An 18,641-nucleotide genomic window follows, 5' to 3' on the forward strand; every position below is an offset into this window, starting at 1 on the left:
GCCATCTACTAATTGGCATATTTGTTTATTTGTCTCAGTTTGTGAAAAGGTCCTTATTTGTGTAAGCAGCAAAACAAACTTCAACTGAATGATTGCTATATGCAAAAGGACTGAAGGCAATTGCCTCTGCAGTGAACTTTACAGTTCTCAACAGCACACACGCAACATGCTATCTGAAAAAAGTTACTAACTGAACTACATGTATTAAATACTGAAAAAAGTTTTACATTTTTTATCATAATTTATTTTATTTAACAATCTAAGAAGTTTGCAGCCATCAGAAGTTCCAGTGCAATTTCAGGTGCAATTGGGAATTCAGGAATCTCCGTAGAGCTGTTAGTATAGCGGACCTTGTAGGTGAAATACATGCATACTTTGGATAGGACATGGGATGGGATCTCTCTAAAATTCACCTCATTTGTTTCATTTTCTGCAAACTGTCCTGTGGAAAAACAAAACAAAACACCAAATGAAAAATCAGAATCTCAGTTCACTGCAAAATGAAACGCTTTACCATACTAATACAACACAACAGTCCCATATTCCCAGGTATTAGATTCTTCAGTGTAAAGCGGGATGTGCCACATTCACAACCCTGAAGAATATTAAGAACCCCTGCATTGCAAACTGTTTATTTGGGCTGCAGCCTATTAACAACATTCTGAACAACTATACCAGAATTTTAGGTTTAATTCTGATGCTTGCTTGATAGGTTCTCTAAAACTGTAGTGTGCTCAGCTCTAAAGGCCACAGTAACAACATTAAAACAAACAAACAAAAAAGTATCAATCCAAATTTCTAGCTGCCTTATCCAAGAAAAAAAAATGGTTTATAGATGTTCCGTATCTGCATATGCACACTTCTCAGTAGTCCCTTCTGCGATCCCACTAGCTTTGAATTTCTCAGTCAGTTTCAGGCAGATTTGACAGAGGGTGAAACCTCAAAGATGCATTAACTTGATAAGCTGTGAAAACAGGCAGGCAGGAGGGACAGGGAAACCCTAGTTATACTGGACAGAAGGTTACATACAGTACGAGTTTATCCCTATCAGATATTGAAGAGTTTATCCAAAGCTCACATTTCAAAACACAAGTACATTTGAAATTAGCTTTCTTTAGTGCCTACAAGCATGAAACTTGGATGATATGAAGCCATCCTGTGGTTGTCCCACAGCCTTTACTGTTATCTTTGTTCCTCTTTTCCTTCCTCTTTTCCTCATCTCTCTGGACTTTCAACTCATGAAGCTGAAAGACAATACAAAAACCACTAACGTACTCCATATTTATGGGAGACCTAGCAATGTTTGGTTCCCACTATTCCTACAGGAATCACCTTCTAACTGCAAAGCAGAGCTATTTACTAATGTCTACACACATTTGTGTAGAAATATCTGCATGCACTGAAGCCATTCCAGCTTGAATTCTAGCACAGGAACAGTAGGAAGCAACAGAAGAAATGTTAGCATATTGGCAATGTCACAGTACTGAAATAGAGCACACATCAGTGAAATTATGACCTACTGAAGTACACAGCAAGAGTACTTTTCCTTTTGAACCCATTTATCTTGCTAGTTTTTATACAAACTATTCTTGAATGCTGATTCCTTTATACAGTCACATTTTCTAGCCCTGTAAGCAGGCTACTTCACCTTTTATTTCTTCACATCATTTGTGGAAATGAATTCAGAGCAGGTCTTGTGTAACTACTCTTCCTCTTACATGTCTGGGAGGCTGACATGGAGCAGATCAGACACAACAGGTCTGCTACATATTTTCAAATGCAACCATTACAATGACATTAAGCAGAACGTTAAGCTGAGAATTTTAATTGCTCAGCTTGCCCAACTAAGTAATTTAAAAAATAAATTTAAGCAAATAAATCTCTTCAGTAATCCCCCTCGACAGAAACCAAAAGAGAACATAAGAATGACCGTATTCCGACCAGAGCTCCACATAGCCTACTGCCCATCACTCAAGGGGCCAAAGGTAAACATACAGGATGAGGGTACAGAAGAGGGAAAGCACACGTGTTAACTTCTCCTTGTTCTCTCTTCTACCCTTTCGGTCTTCGAGAATTAGTTCAGACACTTCTTAAACCAGAGGTAGCCTCATATATTCAGTAACACATGAGGTCCCTTCCCTTCTGTAAGTTTATCTACCCTCCTCTCAAACTTAATCTAACTTTTGTCATTAAGCTCAGGAGCTCCTTGCCACAGGATCTTGTGTACATGTTGTGGCCTAAACCCCCGTAGGCAGCTAAGCACCACACAGCCACTTGCTCACTTCCCCCTGCAGCGGACAAGGGAAGAGGAAAGGAAGAGTAAAAGCAATAAAAATCATGGGTTGAGAAAAAAAATTGTTTAATAAGTGAAAGACAAGCAGAAGACAAAGGAAACAAAAAAACTGATGCAAAGGTAATCACTCACCACCTCCCATGGGTAGACTGATGCCCAGCCAGTTCCCAAGCAAAAGATTGCTAACCTCCCTAACCCTCTCCTCTCCCTTTTTACTTCTCAGCATGATATTATAAGGCATGCAGTATCTCTTTGGTTAGTTTGGGTTATCTGCCTGGTTGCATTCCCTCCCAACCTCTTGCACACCCCCCTGTCTATTCATTGGGCGGGGCACAGGGGAGGAGTGAGAACAGAGAAGGCCTAGACACTGTGCAAATACTGTTCAGCAACAGCTAAAACACTGGTGTGTTATCGGCATTGTTTTGGTCACAAATGAAAAACGCAGAACCATATGACCTTCTATGAAGAAAATTAACTCTATACCAGCCAGACCCAGTACAGAATACTAAAAGTTCCACCATGGAGGTGGCAATGAAGAACTACCAACTCTTGTTTGTTTTGAATTGACAGCTACACGTTTCATGTAATACCCTCAAGTTCTCATACTATGGGAAACTAGTAGCAATGACACCGTAAGATCACTAACTGTCCAAAAGCAGACAGAGTCCAATTATATGTCTGGTAGTGCAATATCCCACAGAGGTGGACTGTTCCACTGGAAACAGGAACTAGACAGGATCTGAAAAAGTTATAACTTATTCCAACTTTCACTCATTGCATGATATAAATTCAAACTGTCCAAAAGTCAAAACAAAGGAGGTGAAGGTATGAAATTTTTTGTACCTACCCGGTCCACTCAACATAGCTTTTATTGTTCCTGATGTTAATGCATGCTCTCTTTTTACAATGAACTCATGGCCATCGGAGGATATTAACTTCACATACATAGCATCTGGGCCCTCACACCCACCGTATGTTTTCTCTTCTCCATCTATAATGAAAAACAGATTAACAGTTTCAGAACACAATGACTGATTCGTATCACTTAAGAATGCAAGCTGCAGTCTTTTATATGACTATGTTTGCAGACTGAAGAACTCAATACAACCAGAAATAAGACAGAAGCATTTTGCATATTTGAAGACAACTTCTCTGAAGCACTCAATCTATTTTAAAGTAAGAATTTTTGCAAAATGCTACTGCCACGTTTTTCATAGTAGTACTTAATAAAAGTTACCTAAATACATATCTAATATTTAAAAATACAGACTGCAGGGAAAAAAGCGCTTTTTGAAGCAAAGGTAAGAATAAAAGCAGTCAGTATTCTTGTACTGAAGAAATGATGTGAAATAAGATTCATCCGCCCCCACTGCCCAGCCAGACCTGGAACCATACAGTGTTAGTGCACACCCATGTTGTGACCTTTGGTGGAAAACAGGGAAAGTGCAAAAGCACTAAAACCAAGGAAATTTGGAAATTCCACCCCCCCATCAGTTTTTGAGTGTGCTTTTTCTGTTTCTCTTCTCCCTTCTGTCTCACTATATATCCGCTCTCTACTTTGTTTCTCTACAAGCCCTTATCGCCCTTCCCTTTTTGTTCATTCATTTTTTCTCTCCTGACAGTGCTATCTTTAAAAGCTGAAATAACAATATTACTGTTGCCACCACTGTTCACTCTGTGCAGTCTTAAGTTTCCCCATCTTGCACCTGCCTTTTCTATTTAGGCAGCACGCTCTCTGCAGTAGGAACCACTGCCTACTTTGTGCCTGTATAGTGCTCAGCATTATAGGACACCATCACACTAAGGACACTGTCTCTGTAGTTGGTCTTTATATGTTCCTGTAAAGTCTTAAGTAGTAAAGACTGCAGTAATATTAAAATATTTTTGAAAAAATTAGTGTAAAAAAAAAACCCCACCCCACTAAATATACAATTCCTATAAAATTCAAACTGGAAAGTTAACACCTTTCAAATACTGTATTTTCTAACATACTAATATAGCAAGTATTGCTAGAATTCCATTAAAAAATACTTGAATTTGACACTGCACATAAAATTTGATTTTCAGAACAGTATTAATCTTGACAGAAAGTTAAAAATTCCTGGAAGTTCTTCAAGCTTGGAAAAGTAAAACAGAAGAGATCTGTATGCTTCTAGAAAAGTAATATACTGCCAGTATTTCATGATCATATGCAGAAGTATGGAAGATAAAACAGATATAGACTGCAAACTTGACATTTGATTGTTAGTGTTGTTTCTCCTGATAAAACAAAGAATAGAAATTATACTAATTATATTAGAATAAGTACCTTGCATTGTATCTAATGTTATAGCAAATATAACATTCCCCCAATCAAGTAAGTTGCTTTGTGAATTTGAAGTTAAAATTGAATTACCATGTAGTTATTGCCAATTTTAATATAGTACTGCCCAGTGCCAAACATGCAAAAATACATTCATAAAAAGTATAGATAAAACCAGAATCTGTCCAATCATGTTTCATTAACCAGTCATTTGTAGATGCAGACACGATAGTTTCAGGCATTTAGTCAGACACACTCACACAGTGTAATCTATCAGAAATTAGTCCTTATTATGATCTCCTAGCCAGAATTCAACAGGCTGACCTTAGTTAACAAACAAATATTTAAAACAGTACATAGGGAAATTTTCTTGTCCGCTATCTAAAAGTTCAGTGCTATAAAAGCCTAAAGGCATCCTATTTCAGCATGTACATTTTCAGCACTACGCATATTAAGCAAGTGAAATTTATTGTTAGATAGATGCACTCTGAACAAGTCTTTTGATAAATGGTCACTTGAGAAAATCCTCCTAAAAAATTTGTAGGAAGTTCCATTAACTTTTGAGGCTACAAGAAAAACAGTGACAAGATCAACAAGAAAATGCTTCACATTATAGGAAACAAAAAAACCCTTTAAGATTATGAACTTACCCATTCTCTTCTTATAAAAAAAAATTGTTTCTTTTCAACAGCAGCTTTTGCAATAGGAGCGTCTGAAAAAACAGAAGTGGCAATATTTTCAGTCAGTAGTACTATTTCTTATTAGCCTTTATGTTATCATAAACACTCTTCAGAAAAGAATATGATGATACACAGCATGCAATGTTGATGAGCATTACATTTTGAAAATTATCTTTGGTGTCCAGAGATCCCTACCACATTCAAGAACCTCTGAATTTTAGCTTACTTTGTAACGAAGTTATTCCCCTAAGCTTTTCAAAGACCCTTGACTATAAAGCCAGAGTTATTTCAAGAGCCTTACAACTTTTACCACTAGAGAAAGCATCCATGCAATGGTATTGGGGAGGTAAAGAAAGCAAGTTTTGCCACACTGCAAAAGGCACTTAAGAGACTGAATGGCTTGTCTATAGGAAAAAAAAAGTCAAAAGAACAGTTCAGTATGCTGTGAATAGAGGAGTGGTTGTCCATTCAGAGGGACGTTGACAAGCTGGAGAAGGGGGCCAACAGGAAACCTATAAACTTCATCAAAGGGAAATGCAAACTCCTGCACCTTGCGAAGAATCACCCCAGGCACCAGTACCGGCTGGAGGCCAACCAGCTGGAAAGCAGCTTTGCACAAAAAGACCTGGGGGTGCTGGTGGACACCAAGCTGAACATAAGCCAGCAACGCTCCCTTGCAGCAAAGGCGGCCAACAGCACCCTGGGCTGTGTTAGGAGGAGTGTTGCCAGCAGGTTGAGGCAGGTGATCCTGCCCCTCCACTCAGCACTGCTGGGACACATGTGAAGTGATGGGTCTATCTGTGGGCTCCCCAGTACATGCCAGACTGAACTGAGTCCTGCAAAAGGCCACAAAGGTGACTGAGGGATTGGAGCATCTGTCATACAAGGAGAGGCTGACAGAACTGGGGTTGTTTAGGCTGGAGAAGGCTCAGGGATCAGTCTAATCAGTGTGCACTAAATACCTGGCCTCCAACCTGTCCTTCCCAGAAGATTGACAGTTCCTGATAGAGCTACCAACGTCACCTCGATAATCTACTTCAGACATTGAATGTAGGTATTCACATGGTAAGTTAACCAGGAGCTTCCATAGCTTATAAATTGACATCCAGCTTGTTGAATACATATTTCACCATGTAAATGAATCCAAAGAGTTGGAGAAATGGAAGCACTTATTTGCAAAACAAATCTGGTATGTTCAGATACAACATATATTTCTTTACGTTGCACTGCATCTCTGCTGTGGAAAAGAAAACTTTGGAAGAGAAATTCCACCCACCCACCTGCTATCCTTTCACGTCAACAGCTACTCTCCAAACATTAACCCAGTATAAATCAATGAACTACTGTTGTGTGGCCACAGGTTCAGGAAAACAGCACCAGTGATTCTGGGTGGTTTCCCAGACGATATCCAGGGTTGGGGGCAGCAAAGAGACTGTTAAGAATTCTGACAATCCATGTTGTTGCTTCGAAAAGCAATGAGCAACAGCAGGGGCATGAACAGCAGTTACTCACTAGAAAAGGACCCCAGAGCAGGAGGTGTGAAAAAACAGAAGAGAGACCACTCTCCCCTTCCCCTCCCTCCTATGTTTCTGGTAAAAGCTTAGCAAAAAATGCAAGCAAGTTAAGGAGGAAGCTGCAAGATTTGGAGGAAGTTTTACAGAGATCTCTGCATCTCTTTGGAAGATGCAGCTCTTGGCTACTGCTGATAGCTTCACTTCTCCACAGCACTTTGGTGCTCATTTGTTCCATCTCCCTTTTTTCATAACTACAAATATGAAATAGTCTGAATGTTTCCTCAAGCTTTCACAAGAAGGCACTGTTATGTACACCTAATCAAACTACACATACATAACCAATAGTTTTTAGTTGTCTGTGGAGAACTGAGCAAAAAGCATCCTCCACTTACATTGTTATTATCTTTGAAAATTATCCTGAATTTACAGAAATATTTTCCTTCCCACTGGTATAAGGAAGATCTTTACCTGTACTCTTGCAGGTGAAAAGTTCCTGAATATAAGGCACATTCAAGAATGCCCTTTCAGAGTTAAGTTGTGCACCCTGTCATAGAGATACCTTAATATTGAGTGTTAAATGCCTTCGCCATTTTCAATAATTCCAGGAACTCATTCAAGGAAATTGCATTTGGGTGCTGGAGCAGTTGCGGCACAAAACTGATGGGATCTCTCACCCTATTTCAACAGTTTTCGTAAATGGAAATCAAGCATCTTGTTGGAGAGTACCTGTTGCTCAGGAGTTGAAGGGATACCTTCCATTATTACTTCTACTTTGCATTCCTTCCTACATTCCTTCCCTACATTCCAAAACAGTAGTGAAACCGCTTATGATTTATAAATAATAATAATTTAAAAAAACACAGAAGTGATACCGTTTTGCGGAGGTGCTGGCAACAATAAAATGTGCCTTGGTACCCAACACAAATAATGCCACTAAATACAGGAATAAAGGCAGGCTAGTTAGTGGGAATGCAAAAATATTAACACCTTCCAAGGTAAAAGCATAACTTTAGGAGGCTAATATATTGAAGCTGGTGAACTGAAAAAATGTCTACACCAAAATATTAGAGCTGTCCCAAAAAATTACAATGAGCATTTTAAGAAAATCAAATGACATGTGCTATCATATGATTAGAGAGGAAAAAAAAATACAGTAGTTAACACTTAAAGAAGAAAAATATTATCAAGCTCAGTGGTCTGAATTCAATTGTATTAAAAAGGAAAACAGGATGAAAATGCAGTAAGTGTTAGCAGATGTAGGACGTGCTGGACTAATCCAATACCTAAAAAATGAATCAGTCATTTCCTTGAAAAAAGGAAACTCAACCAAGATGCAATCTGGACTCAGTAAATCATCTGAGGTTAAATAAATGTGGTAAGAGGGTAATCTTAAAATGAGAAAGAAACTTTCTACAAGAATACAGTATGATGTTGCAAACATGGAACAACTGGATGAGAAAAAAACTACTAGTTCCTCCAAAAATTATATCGGGCTTTGTTTTTTTTTTAAACAACGCTGCCAGAAAAGAATAGGTAGATTTAGATGAGACAGAAGTGAAAAGCACTGCAACAAAAGGGGAACAGAGTACCACACACATGTGACTGGTCTTGAAAAATGGCATACTAGAAGCCACATGAAATGCAACCATATGAAATGCACGATTCCTGCACGTAGGGACTGATACAAGCTTCTTTCATGTAGTCAGGGCTTGTTATTTGGGAGTACAGTCATTCTGTGGTCAACTATGAAATGACGCAGCTCTGTAGGGGCAAAAAAGAAAAAAAAGGGGGAGGGGGAAGGGAAGAGGCAAATGCACATCAAGGATTTCTTTGCAAAAGAGATAGGGAAATATGAACATTGCTGCACATGAGCAACAACTTGTCTGGAATACCATACACAATTCTGAATTCCTGTTTCCAAGAAAAAAGTGCTAATTACAAGAACTGCAGAAGGCAGCTACTGATATGACCAAAGAGGTTGTTGTATAAAAGAAAAATTAGTCTTGCTCACTCAGCTTACCAAAATAAAACTGGAACGAAGATAAATATAACAATTCATTAAAAGGATAAACATGAAAGAGGGAGAAGCATGCCAACATTATTCCTCAGTTCAAGTCCAACAAATGAATATAAACTAAAAAAAGAATAAAATTTATACTGATATTCCAAAATCCAAGTTTGGTTCTGAATGTAGAACAAAACTATCATTCTATTGCCAAAAGATGCAGAAAGCCTACCTGCTTTTAAGAAAAAGACATCATACATTCCATTATATGATGCATTCAACATGTAAGCAAGGGATACAGTTTGGTTTCACTCAGTTTCTATTCTGATATAACGTGTAATTTCTGAAAAAAAAATCTAAAAAGATAATCGTGAATACTATTAGGAGTACAGATTTACTCCTGACAAAATATGGACAGCAGAGAGCACAGAAAAACCACAGAGTCAATGTGACAAAAGAGGAGAAAAGGAAAGGAAAACAAGAAAGCTGGGAAACCTAAAAAAAGCTAAAAAAGCAATAATAACCTGTTAGCATCTGTTGGTTCCTCTTCTGGATCAAGAAGTGGTCAATATGTCATGACACTTTATGAGGATTAGAACATACTGTAGTTCAAAATTATTATTTTGTGAAAAGCATCTTATTCCCAACAACTACACTCAAATTGTCTGAGATGGTATTAACATGAACTTGCACAAGCCAAAGCCTGTTTTTTCAGTCAACTATCTTACTGGTTCATAAGTTGACAGAAAAGTAAGTGGGAACAGCAGAAGAAATACACTGAAAAATTGGCACAGAAAACATGCACTATTTGATTTATTTATTTTTGATATAAATCGTTATTTGTATTTTAACATCCCCCAAAAACAGGAAAAAAATGCACATAGAAAAGAAATTAGACAGATGAAGGATGTAGAAATCCCTGCCACACACAAGTTATCACTTGTGCATATAGTAAAAGGAGTGCAAAGGGAAATTTTCTGCACAAAAATAGATCTAATTTTTTTAATTGATAATTGCATGCTCTTAAATAATAGGTTAGAAACAGGAAAGTCAAGTGACATGGTATGATCTCTTACCAGAAATTCTTCTCTTACAGTGTATTTTCCAATACACTATTTATTGCAAAACATGTCACTGTATTTTCCTTCTGTATAATGAATACGATATAAATGACAACATTCGCCAAGACAACATGAAGAGAGAGACTCTGAGATTTCTGAAGATGCCTGGTAACTACCTGTATTTTAATTACTTTTCCACATTTTATAGCTGCCCCTGTCTGACTTCACCAAGACCACACCAATGCAACAGTAGGGAAGAGAACAATCCAAGTTTTCTGAACACTCAAACATTTGCCTTTTTTATTGTATATTTCTGACCTAACTATTTCAGACTCCTGCAAAGAATCGCTAGTTTTTGTTGAAGTACATTCACAATTTCATTTCCCCTTCAAGAAGCTTATGTGACATTACCAATTAGGTAGCTCAGCTCCCTGCCTTTAATCTCAAAAAAGCACCTATATTAGGTATTATTGTTCTTCTGCCTTGCCTCCTTAAAATTAAAGATGAGCAAAAACTGCATTCATTAAGAGAAAGATTACATAAAAAGGATATGCCACATTTTAATCAATGAGGGAGAACACAACGCAACTAAAACCAGCATATTTGGCACAGAAACTTTCCAACCAGTCTCAAAAGGAAGCTCTTGCTGCAGAAAAGATAAAATTCTCGTTAGATATTAGAGAACTGAAGAATTTCACAAGTTGCTAGACTATTTACACCTACAAAGTAGAATATAACAAAATATCATAAAACATGTTAATTAACTCACACAAGGCAAGTGTTCTTCTTAGCATACTTAAACATCTTACTCTCCTCCTTAGAACCCTAAGAAGAAATACTATGGTATAATGAGTTTAGTTTGACCTCTCTCCTGCTTCTCTTGAGCATCAAGTGCAAGAAAAACACTGAAGCATGTCCATGACCCTCTCACCTCACTCCCAAAGCTGCGGGCTCATCTCCCAAGTTTCCCAGAGTTTCCAGAAGATAATTTCCTTGCATACCCTATATGTCGATGAGACCAGAACAGATTTGAAGGACATACACTAATTTAACTGAACACACGCAACCACTGTACAGGTTCCAGAACCCCATTGCTTTATTCTGGTTAGTACAAGAAAATTAAATCTATGCAAACATTCCAAGCATTCAGATTCTTTGATCCCACAGAAAACCTTTAAAAAACTCAGATTCTGATCTAGGGAAACTCAAATGGCTTCCAGCTTATTAGCTGCGCAACACACACACGGCTTTTGTATGCTTCGGCTGGTAATGTTTCTGTATTCTACAATATCAATTTTTGGAAAATGTGGGGCAAATAACACAAATGCCTTCACAATTCCTAGGTTAGTTTAGAAGCCAACTGTGATATTTTCTGTGTGTCATTTGGATGCTAGTAAGAGTTTGTCAGTAAACAAAGGCTGTTGTGTGTTACTAGCCTCCTACTGTTTAATCCTAAACTCTAGTCCTATTCTTAACCTGATACATTATCTTGTTTAAAAATACCACTCTTCAGTTTAGCATTCATTGTTCAGTACACATCAAAAACTAATTAATGTAAATTTGATGTAATGTAAAAATCCTTCAAAAGGATTGAAGCATATTGAGAAAAAACATGAGGCAAAACTGGTATAGCAGGATTTCCAAATCAGCTAAATCACTATTCCATACTCACAGGTACTAAAATTCAAACATTCGGTGGCAAACTGAAGTGTGACAGGAAGGGATACTACAGGTGAATGCTAGTTAAGATAAACAGGAGATAAGGTAGGATACCGTGCATGGAGTATCAAAGACTTCACATACAATGTTCTTTTTCTACCTAGCAAAACTTTCATTTTCAGTAATTCTCAAGAAAGTTTAAAAAAAAAACAAAAAACAAAAAAGAAAAAAAAATGTGTGTTATTGTTTTCTTCCTAACATACAATAAAAGCCCTGTACTGTAGACCTCTTGCCATTAGGGGAAAAAAAGCTGCTAGCATATTCCAAACTTATAGGGCATGGATTTCTGCCCTCTTGCTATAAACATTCATCAAAAACTACTGTTATGCAAACTACCCCATAATGAAGATAATTAAATTCTGAACCTTTCTAGGTGCAAGAGAACTTGTCAAAACACATTAAAATTCTTTTATTTTCATCTGACAAAACCCATACTTTCATAACAAAACTTTAGGGCTTCTTGTAATATACGCTAAGAATTGTAAAAACACTGTAAAACACCTGAAGTTAAGTATACTTTTGAAAGATATTCATTTGTCCCCACAGAAAGCACAAGGGACAGAAGCCTCAACACAAATGTATCAAAAAAAAGAAGTATGAGGTTGGGAGATACAAGAAGGTACCTCAAAGAATCAACTGAATCTCCCCACTGTACCAATATTAAGTCTTCACATTAAGACTACATGAAACTACCTAAATCTGTTTATCACCCATTCTAGTATAAAACAAAAGAAATCTCAAATGACTTTTCTCTGACACAGCAAGAAAAAAATTAAATGCTGAAGTGCTGGAAGTTTTTAAAGATTATCTTAAAACTCCCACCCAATGTTAATGGGAAATGTTAGCAAAAATTTTATTAACGTAACTTAAGCACATTAAAAGGCTGATCTCAAGGTGTAAGTGTGCGCTATATGTGCAAAGATGGCAGCCAATGTATTGCAGAAAAACTAATTAACACATATTGCCTTGATAGGTAACTCTTCGGTTAATAAACATTTCTCTCCTAACAATATTTTTTGTCCTTTGTATAGCAAAAGGAGGAAATTGGAGCACAGAAGGGATCATTAATAAAAAAGGGCACAAAGTGGTTCTTAGCCAAAAGGTCTCTTACTTCTCTTATTTATCTATGTTTTTCTGGCTTGCTTCCAAATTGAACTTTTGCAAGTGATTGTCAGCAAACCCAAGTAAACAAATGGCCTAAGACTAAGTCTCCCTATAGTACAAGGCTTAACTCACAATCTACAACATTAAACATCTTCAATAAAGTTCCTGCACATAGTACTACACGTTGTAAGTTTAAACTGGCCCTTGAAGTTAACTTCTTAATATCCCTTTTCCTTTTACACACATATATGAAGCCATCAATAACTCATCGATACTCAGGTTCCCTTGTATTAAAACATAATCTCCCTCTGAGGAGCACAAGGTACGCAAAAACTTATTTTCCTTACTACATGTAAGTGTATCACTCTCTTCTGCCAAACTTGCTTTGCTTATATTCGTCGACCATTACAGCTAAAGCACTTCAACCAGCACTTCTCACCTTGGGACAACAACCCCTGGGGCTGCATCCTATATTCTTTCGGCCTTAGTTTTTCCCTTCTTTCTAGGACCTGGCGTGGGAAGAGGGTGGACGTCGTTTGTGGCGGAAAAAGTTTAAGAGCGATATGTAATTAAAGCATCGTTCCGGGAAGCCCCTTTCCGCTGGGATTCCAAGGAGACCGCTTCGCTCCCGCACGCAGAGGACAGGAACGCGCCCTTCGCCACCGTCCCGGCGGGGAACCCCGACCTGGCACCGCAACCCTCCGCACACCCCCCGACGACTCCCCGCCCTCCCCGGGCCGCTCCATGCCTCTCCGTTCCGCGGCCCGGCTCCCGTCCAGCCCCCCTCGCCTCTGGGACCGAGGCGAGCGCGTCGCAGAGGACGAGGCCCGCTCCCCTCTGAGGGGCAGGCCCCAGGGGCTCCCCCTTCCCCATTTTCTGCCCGCCTGGACGGCGGCGGGGCCTTCCCGCCCCCAGCGGAGCCAGCCCCGCCGCCCCCGCGGCCACTCACCCGTCAGCGCCGCTCCCTCCGCCCCGCTCGCAGGGCCCCTGCCGCGTCGGGCCAGCTGCCTCCCAAGAACTTCCGGCAAGGTCACAGGTCACTTCCGGTCCAGAACCAGCGCCTCCCCTGCGCCCTGCCCTTGGAAGGCGTGTGGCGCCCGGCTCCCGGCATGCTGTGCGGTGAGAGCGGTGCATGCTGGGGCGCGTAGTTCCGGGGGGGCAGGTGCCTGTCCGCCATGTTGGTAGCGGCGCGGGGGAGATGTTGGGACGGGGTTGCCCGGGCGGCGGTTCCTGCCTCGGGGCTGGCGGGGGCCGAGATGCCCGAGGGCGTGCCTTGCCGGGCGGCGCCCGGGGCGGGCTGGGTCCGAAACTTGCTGGCGGCAGGTCCTAATTGTACGGGCGTATGCGTTGGGTCTGCCCCCGCCCGGCTGTGCCCGCGTGTGCGATGCCAGTGGCGTCCTTGGGGATCCGACTAAGAAACTCGCATCGCCCGCGGGACCGGGGTGCTGTGTCACCGGGCGGAGGCCGCCGGCGGCAGCCAGGCGGGGTCGCGGTGGAGGCGGGCGGACCCTTCCTGCCGGCGGAACCAAAGCGCCGGGCTGTGGGCGGGGGCGAGGGCTGCTGGTGGTGCACTGGCCCGCGCTGTACCCTGGCCGGCCGCTGCGGGACGCGGACCGACATGCTGCTGCTGCGGGTTGCCGGTTGCCGCAGCGCCGCCGCCCCGGCCTCCGCCGCCGCCACCGCCTGGCTGCGGGGCGCCGTGCACCGCGGGCTCCCGGCCGCCTGCCGCCGCCGGGCGGCCCTGCCCGCCGCCGCGGGGGCCCAGCAGGTTGTGGGGAGGGTAGCGGTGAGGGGAGGCGGCCCTGCTCCCCGGGAGGAGCTGACCGGGGGAGGCGGGGGGAGCGGCGGTCCTCGGGTGCGCGGCTTTTTCCTCTGCGAACAATGCCGATCTAAGGAGGGCGCAGAGGTTCTCCTCAGGGCACACCTGAGATCGAGTGCGGGGGCTGTGAACGTCTCCCTGCAAAGCCGTGTGTGAAAAGGATGGCAAGCTTAATATTTGTCAATGGGTTTGCAAATATTTAATGCTAATTTGGGATATCTAAATAGAAGACTATTAATCAAGCAGTATGTTAGTTGAAGTTTTTTTGTGTTGTGCTTTGTAGTATAACTTAAGTATATCCCTAATTTAAGATGCTGGGAATAGGTTCAGGGCAAGGAGAAACTTCGTGTGTGTGTATATAAGTATATAAAAACTGTGTATGTTGGTACTGATGCTGCTTGGCCATGTACTGCTTTCATCTTTCAGGTTACATTTTTTCAAGGAGTGGCTGTTCGCAGCCTCTGCAAATCCTCCCCTCATGAACACCCAGAACACGGAAGATTAGTTTATAAAGGAAATTTGGCAAAGGCAGTGTTAGGTATGTGACTTGAAGTGATTTGTATTACTTTTTAAAATTTAACAGTGATTAATAACTTTAAAACGCAACATTATAAAAGTGAATGTTCTCCTTTCCAGTGCTGCTAAAACCTGGATCCTCTGTATGGCAAAAAAATGTGGTGATGGCGCATGGTTTCTGCTTCTGCACTTAGGTCTGTTGGGAGTTCTGTGGGTCCTGTGCGTCTCTGTAACCCCTCAGCCTCCTTCTGTTTCTCTTACAGCCTTTGGAAGTGCATTACCCAACCCAGTAGCAAACAAAGACTAGCTGTAACTGCTGTGTACCTTCTGTATACTTTCAAATGTTACTGAAATGTTTCTGAAGTACAGATGCTAGGATGAAATGCTCTCTCTGTAATGAGACTTTGTAGATCTTTCTTTGACCAGTTAATGTTACAAAGACCTAGTGAAAAGTAATCCCTTGGATGTTTTCTGACGCGTGTTTTTGAAATGTGTCTTTAAAGCAGGAGGAAGTATGCCTTAACATACTTAATTATCACAGCATCTTAGACTACTGGTTCTCGTAGTGGCTTAAGGACTGTGAGTGATCCACAAAACTTGCTATTGTCTTTCAGGCTGCATGCAAGATGGCTGTGGAGTACTTGTTACTATTGAATAACCTATGTTTTTCAGATTATGTGTGGTGGGGGACCAAGCAAGCTTCTTTGTAATGCACACTGAATATCAATATTAGTTGTTGATGAAGAGAGAAATTCCTAGCCATATCTGTGGTGATTACGTGTGCCTATGACTGGAGTTGAGTTTCTTTTGAAATCAGTTTTGTATCTGTAAAGTGAAAACTTCACAGGTGTGCATAACGGCTAGTAGCTGACTTCATCACAGAAACAGAGCCAGCTTCCAGCTTTGATAAACCCAACATGAACATATAAACAAACCAGAACAGTGGCATGAAGATGGGGTTGAACTTTCAATGGTTTCTTTGTGAGCTTAAAAAAAGGGAAGTGGATTTTCAGTAACTTCAGCTGCTCAAGTAATGCCATTGATATATTGTAGCAGAACATACATAATTATAGAGAAAATTTTACTCATAAGTATTAACCTTTGTTTTCTTTTTGTTTTGTTTTGTGTAGGTGTGAGGTTTTTCTCTTATTCCACCAGCATATTCAACCTGTTCATGGTGCCCTACATCATGCTCAAAACAGGTATTGGATTTGAAAGTCTGCTTATACAAGCTGCCTTTTATGGGTTGATCGGGTTTTTTACATTTGTGACACCGGTTACTTTGCATATCCTTACAAAAGGCTATGTGATTCGTCTCTATTATAAAGATGAAAAGGACACATATACAGCCATTACGTACAATGCGATCTTGGCAGAAAAAGCAACTGTTTTCCATCAGAAAGATGTAAAGATTCCAGACATCACCAAGATGTTCACAACATTTTACGCTAAAACGAAATCAATGCTTGTTAATCCAACGCTTTTCCCGAATCCTCAGGATTATAACCATCTCATGGGCTATGACAAATCCTTTTATTTTAACTTAGAGGAGGAAGAGGAAGCTGGTGAAAGGAAATAATTTGAAGATAATGAACGTCACTGTCGTTTGTAGTGCAGTGCTATATATGTGAAAGAATGTAAAGTTCTATTATGCTTTCTTAAGTATCAGATAACCAGAGTTCCCCAAATGCATTTTAGAATGTATAAAAAACACCATTTTTTAAAACTTGTAGACTATGTGTGGGTTTCTTCGGAGTTAATGACACGAAACATAGTAAAAAAAATACATGCTTAGATCTGTCTTGTGCTTGTTTGTTCTTGGCTTCATTTTTATTGTTAATTATCCAGGAGAACTGTAAATTACATGGTCTGTGCGGCAATCTCACCATCTCTATTTCAAAAGGAACCATTCATATGAAGAAAAACATCAGTACTCATTACCTGTCAAGTACATAGTTAACCTTTTCAGCCTTAAAGATTAATTGTACGTAATCAGAAATCGGGTTTTTTTTGTCAGTGCTGCTGGTGATATAAAGGGAGTTGAGGTGGCTTTGATTTCCCTTTGTGAGAGCATCAGTACCCAGGAGCCGTCTTCAGGAAGCAGACGGGTATTGTTGCTAGTTCCTGCTACAGCCTTCTAGAGGCCTGCAGACCTCTGGAGAAGATGGAGAGAGTGGCTGCGTTGCAATAATCTCTAGCTACTCACAGCTATTAAATGGTTTCTTAAGCTGGAGTCCCACTCGGAGCAACCCTGTCCCCAGAGGTGGAGAACAAGAAGCCTCTTGCTGGGAAGGGGGAAGCACCTTAGCATAAGAGTATCCTGTTGAAAACACGTGCTGTATTTGAGCTGACTTAAAGAAAATACTAGCAGCTAGTGGTTAAAATGGACTCTGTCAGCATTTATGTAAGGTGGGAAAGCAAAAGGGAATCTCCTGTAGAGTACTGTTTAGATCTTATGCCTTTAAAATACTTCTGGATTTTTAGCACTGCAAAGAAAGCCACCGTTAGCTTGAGTAAAAAGGATTAGGTCTTTTTGTGTGACTAGGCTGGTTAGTTCTGCACTCTGAGTAGGTGGAAATTGGATTTAAATGTTTTTAGCCCAAGGAGAGGTTTGTCACGTAAACTGACAGATACTTGTTTGCAAATAACGAAGGGCCTAAATATTTTGAGGCTTAAAAATAATGGAATTTAAAAAAAAAAAAAGCAAAATTCGAATTAATGCTTTTGTATTAGTGCTTTGTAATAAGAAATCTGATGCTTGCTACTAGTTAAGTCGTCCTGATATTGCAAATAAAGAAAAAAAATAATTATAGCTACCTTTACAGATGTTTCCTAAGTCCTAGCCTAGGAAAAAATGTATTTAAAACTCTTTAAGTGTCTTTCAAGACTATTATTTCATTTTCCTGTTGTAGGGTGACACTGTAGATCATACTAAAACATCAGTGGTTTTATGTACTTGCTGAGTAATTAAAAAGCAAATAGTCCCATCCAGATATTTCTGAGGCAATTCTTTTGTGTTGGCACAGCTATAATTTTAAAAGCCAGATCTAGCTTCATTAAGCCAGCCTCACTACACAGGTAGTCAATAACATAAAAAAAAAAATCCATAAGTTATGTTGAAAGTGTGAGGCCAGTAACAAGCAATTCTGATCACCTGGTTGTACTACTTGTCCTTATTGAAGTGATGTTTTACACCTAATTAAAAATCTTTCCATTCTTTCCGTGTCTGATGCATTCACTCTCTTCTTGTGCTTGCGGATAAAGGTAACAATCTTTAAATGCCAAATACAGGGAGAACACGAAATAGAGATTGCAAGAGAAGGTAAATGAAAAGCCCTAAAGCTATATTTACATACCCCTTGAGCAATATCGAAATCCTCAGCCTTTTTTTTTCTGACTGCAGAAAATTTTGAATGTTAAATTTGAAATTGGGCCAATTCAGATTTAAGCAGCAATAGTAAGAGATTTCCATCCCTGTGGCTAAGTTTCTTAGAAGAAATATGGAAGTTAAACATTTTTTCTTCTGTCTGTTTGTCTTCTGGCAGTGAAATGCAAGTTAAGCTAGTAGGTGGCTTTCTGACACACAGATGATTTTAAAAAAAAATTTAAAAATCCATATTTCTACCAG

General features: G+C 40.2%; 2 protein-coding genes across 3 annotated transcripts; one reads left to right on the plus strand and one right to left on the minus strand.

Annotated features, from left to right (window-relative positions):
* Positions 1 to 9: 9 nt before the first annotated feature.
* ELOC (elongin C) lies at positions 10 to 13,703 on the minus strand. Of its 2 annotated transcripts, XM_068396358.1 has the most exons (5): positions 13,628 to 13,702; positions 13,118 to 13,187; positions 5,246 to 5,307; positions 3,141 to 3,284; positions 10 to 442 (listed from the first exon to the last, which is right to left on the minus strand). In XM_068396358.1, the coding sequence occupies exons 3-5, from the start codon at positions 5,247 to 5,249 to the stop codon at positions 252 to 254; spliced, it is 339 nt and encodes a 112-aa protein (XP_068252459.1). In that variant the 5' UTR covers positions 5,250 to 5,307; positions 13,118 to 13,187; positions 13,628 to 13,702; the 3' UTR covers positions 10 to 251. The 2 variants fall into 2 exon arrangements, with proteins under 2 accessions (XP_068252459.1, XP_068252458.1); XM_068396357.1 differs by lacking the exon at positions 13,118 to 13,187 and having other exon boundaries at positions 13,628 to 13,703.
* Positions 13,704 to 14,296: 593 nt separating this feature from the next.
* Positions 14,297 to 18,232, plus strand: TMEM70 (transmembrane protein 70). Its single transcript, XM_068397102.1, has 3 exons — positions 14,297 to 14,446; positions 14,924 to 15,035; positions 16,144 to 18,232. Exons 1-3 carry the CDS (start codon positions 14,297 to 14,299, stop codon positions 16,590 to 16,592), a joined length of 711 nt encoding a protein of 236 aa, XP_068253203.1. The 3' UTR covers positions 16,593 to 18,232.
* The last annotated feature ends 409 nt before the right edge of the window (positions 18,233 to 18,641 follow it).

The sequence above is a fragment of the Nyctibius grandis genome, chromosome 3 (assembly GCF_013368605.1).
Source record: "Nyctibius grandis isolate bNycGra1 chromosome 3, bNycGra1.pri, whole genome shotgun sequence".
In the NCBI taxonomy this organism is placed as follows: Eukaryota; Metazoa; Chordata; class Aves; order Nyctibiiformes; family Nyctibiidae; genus Nyctibius; species Nyctibius grandis.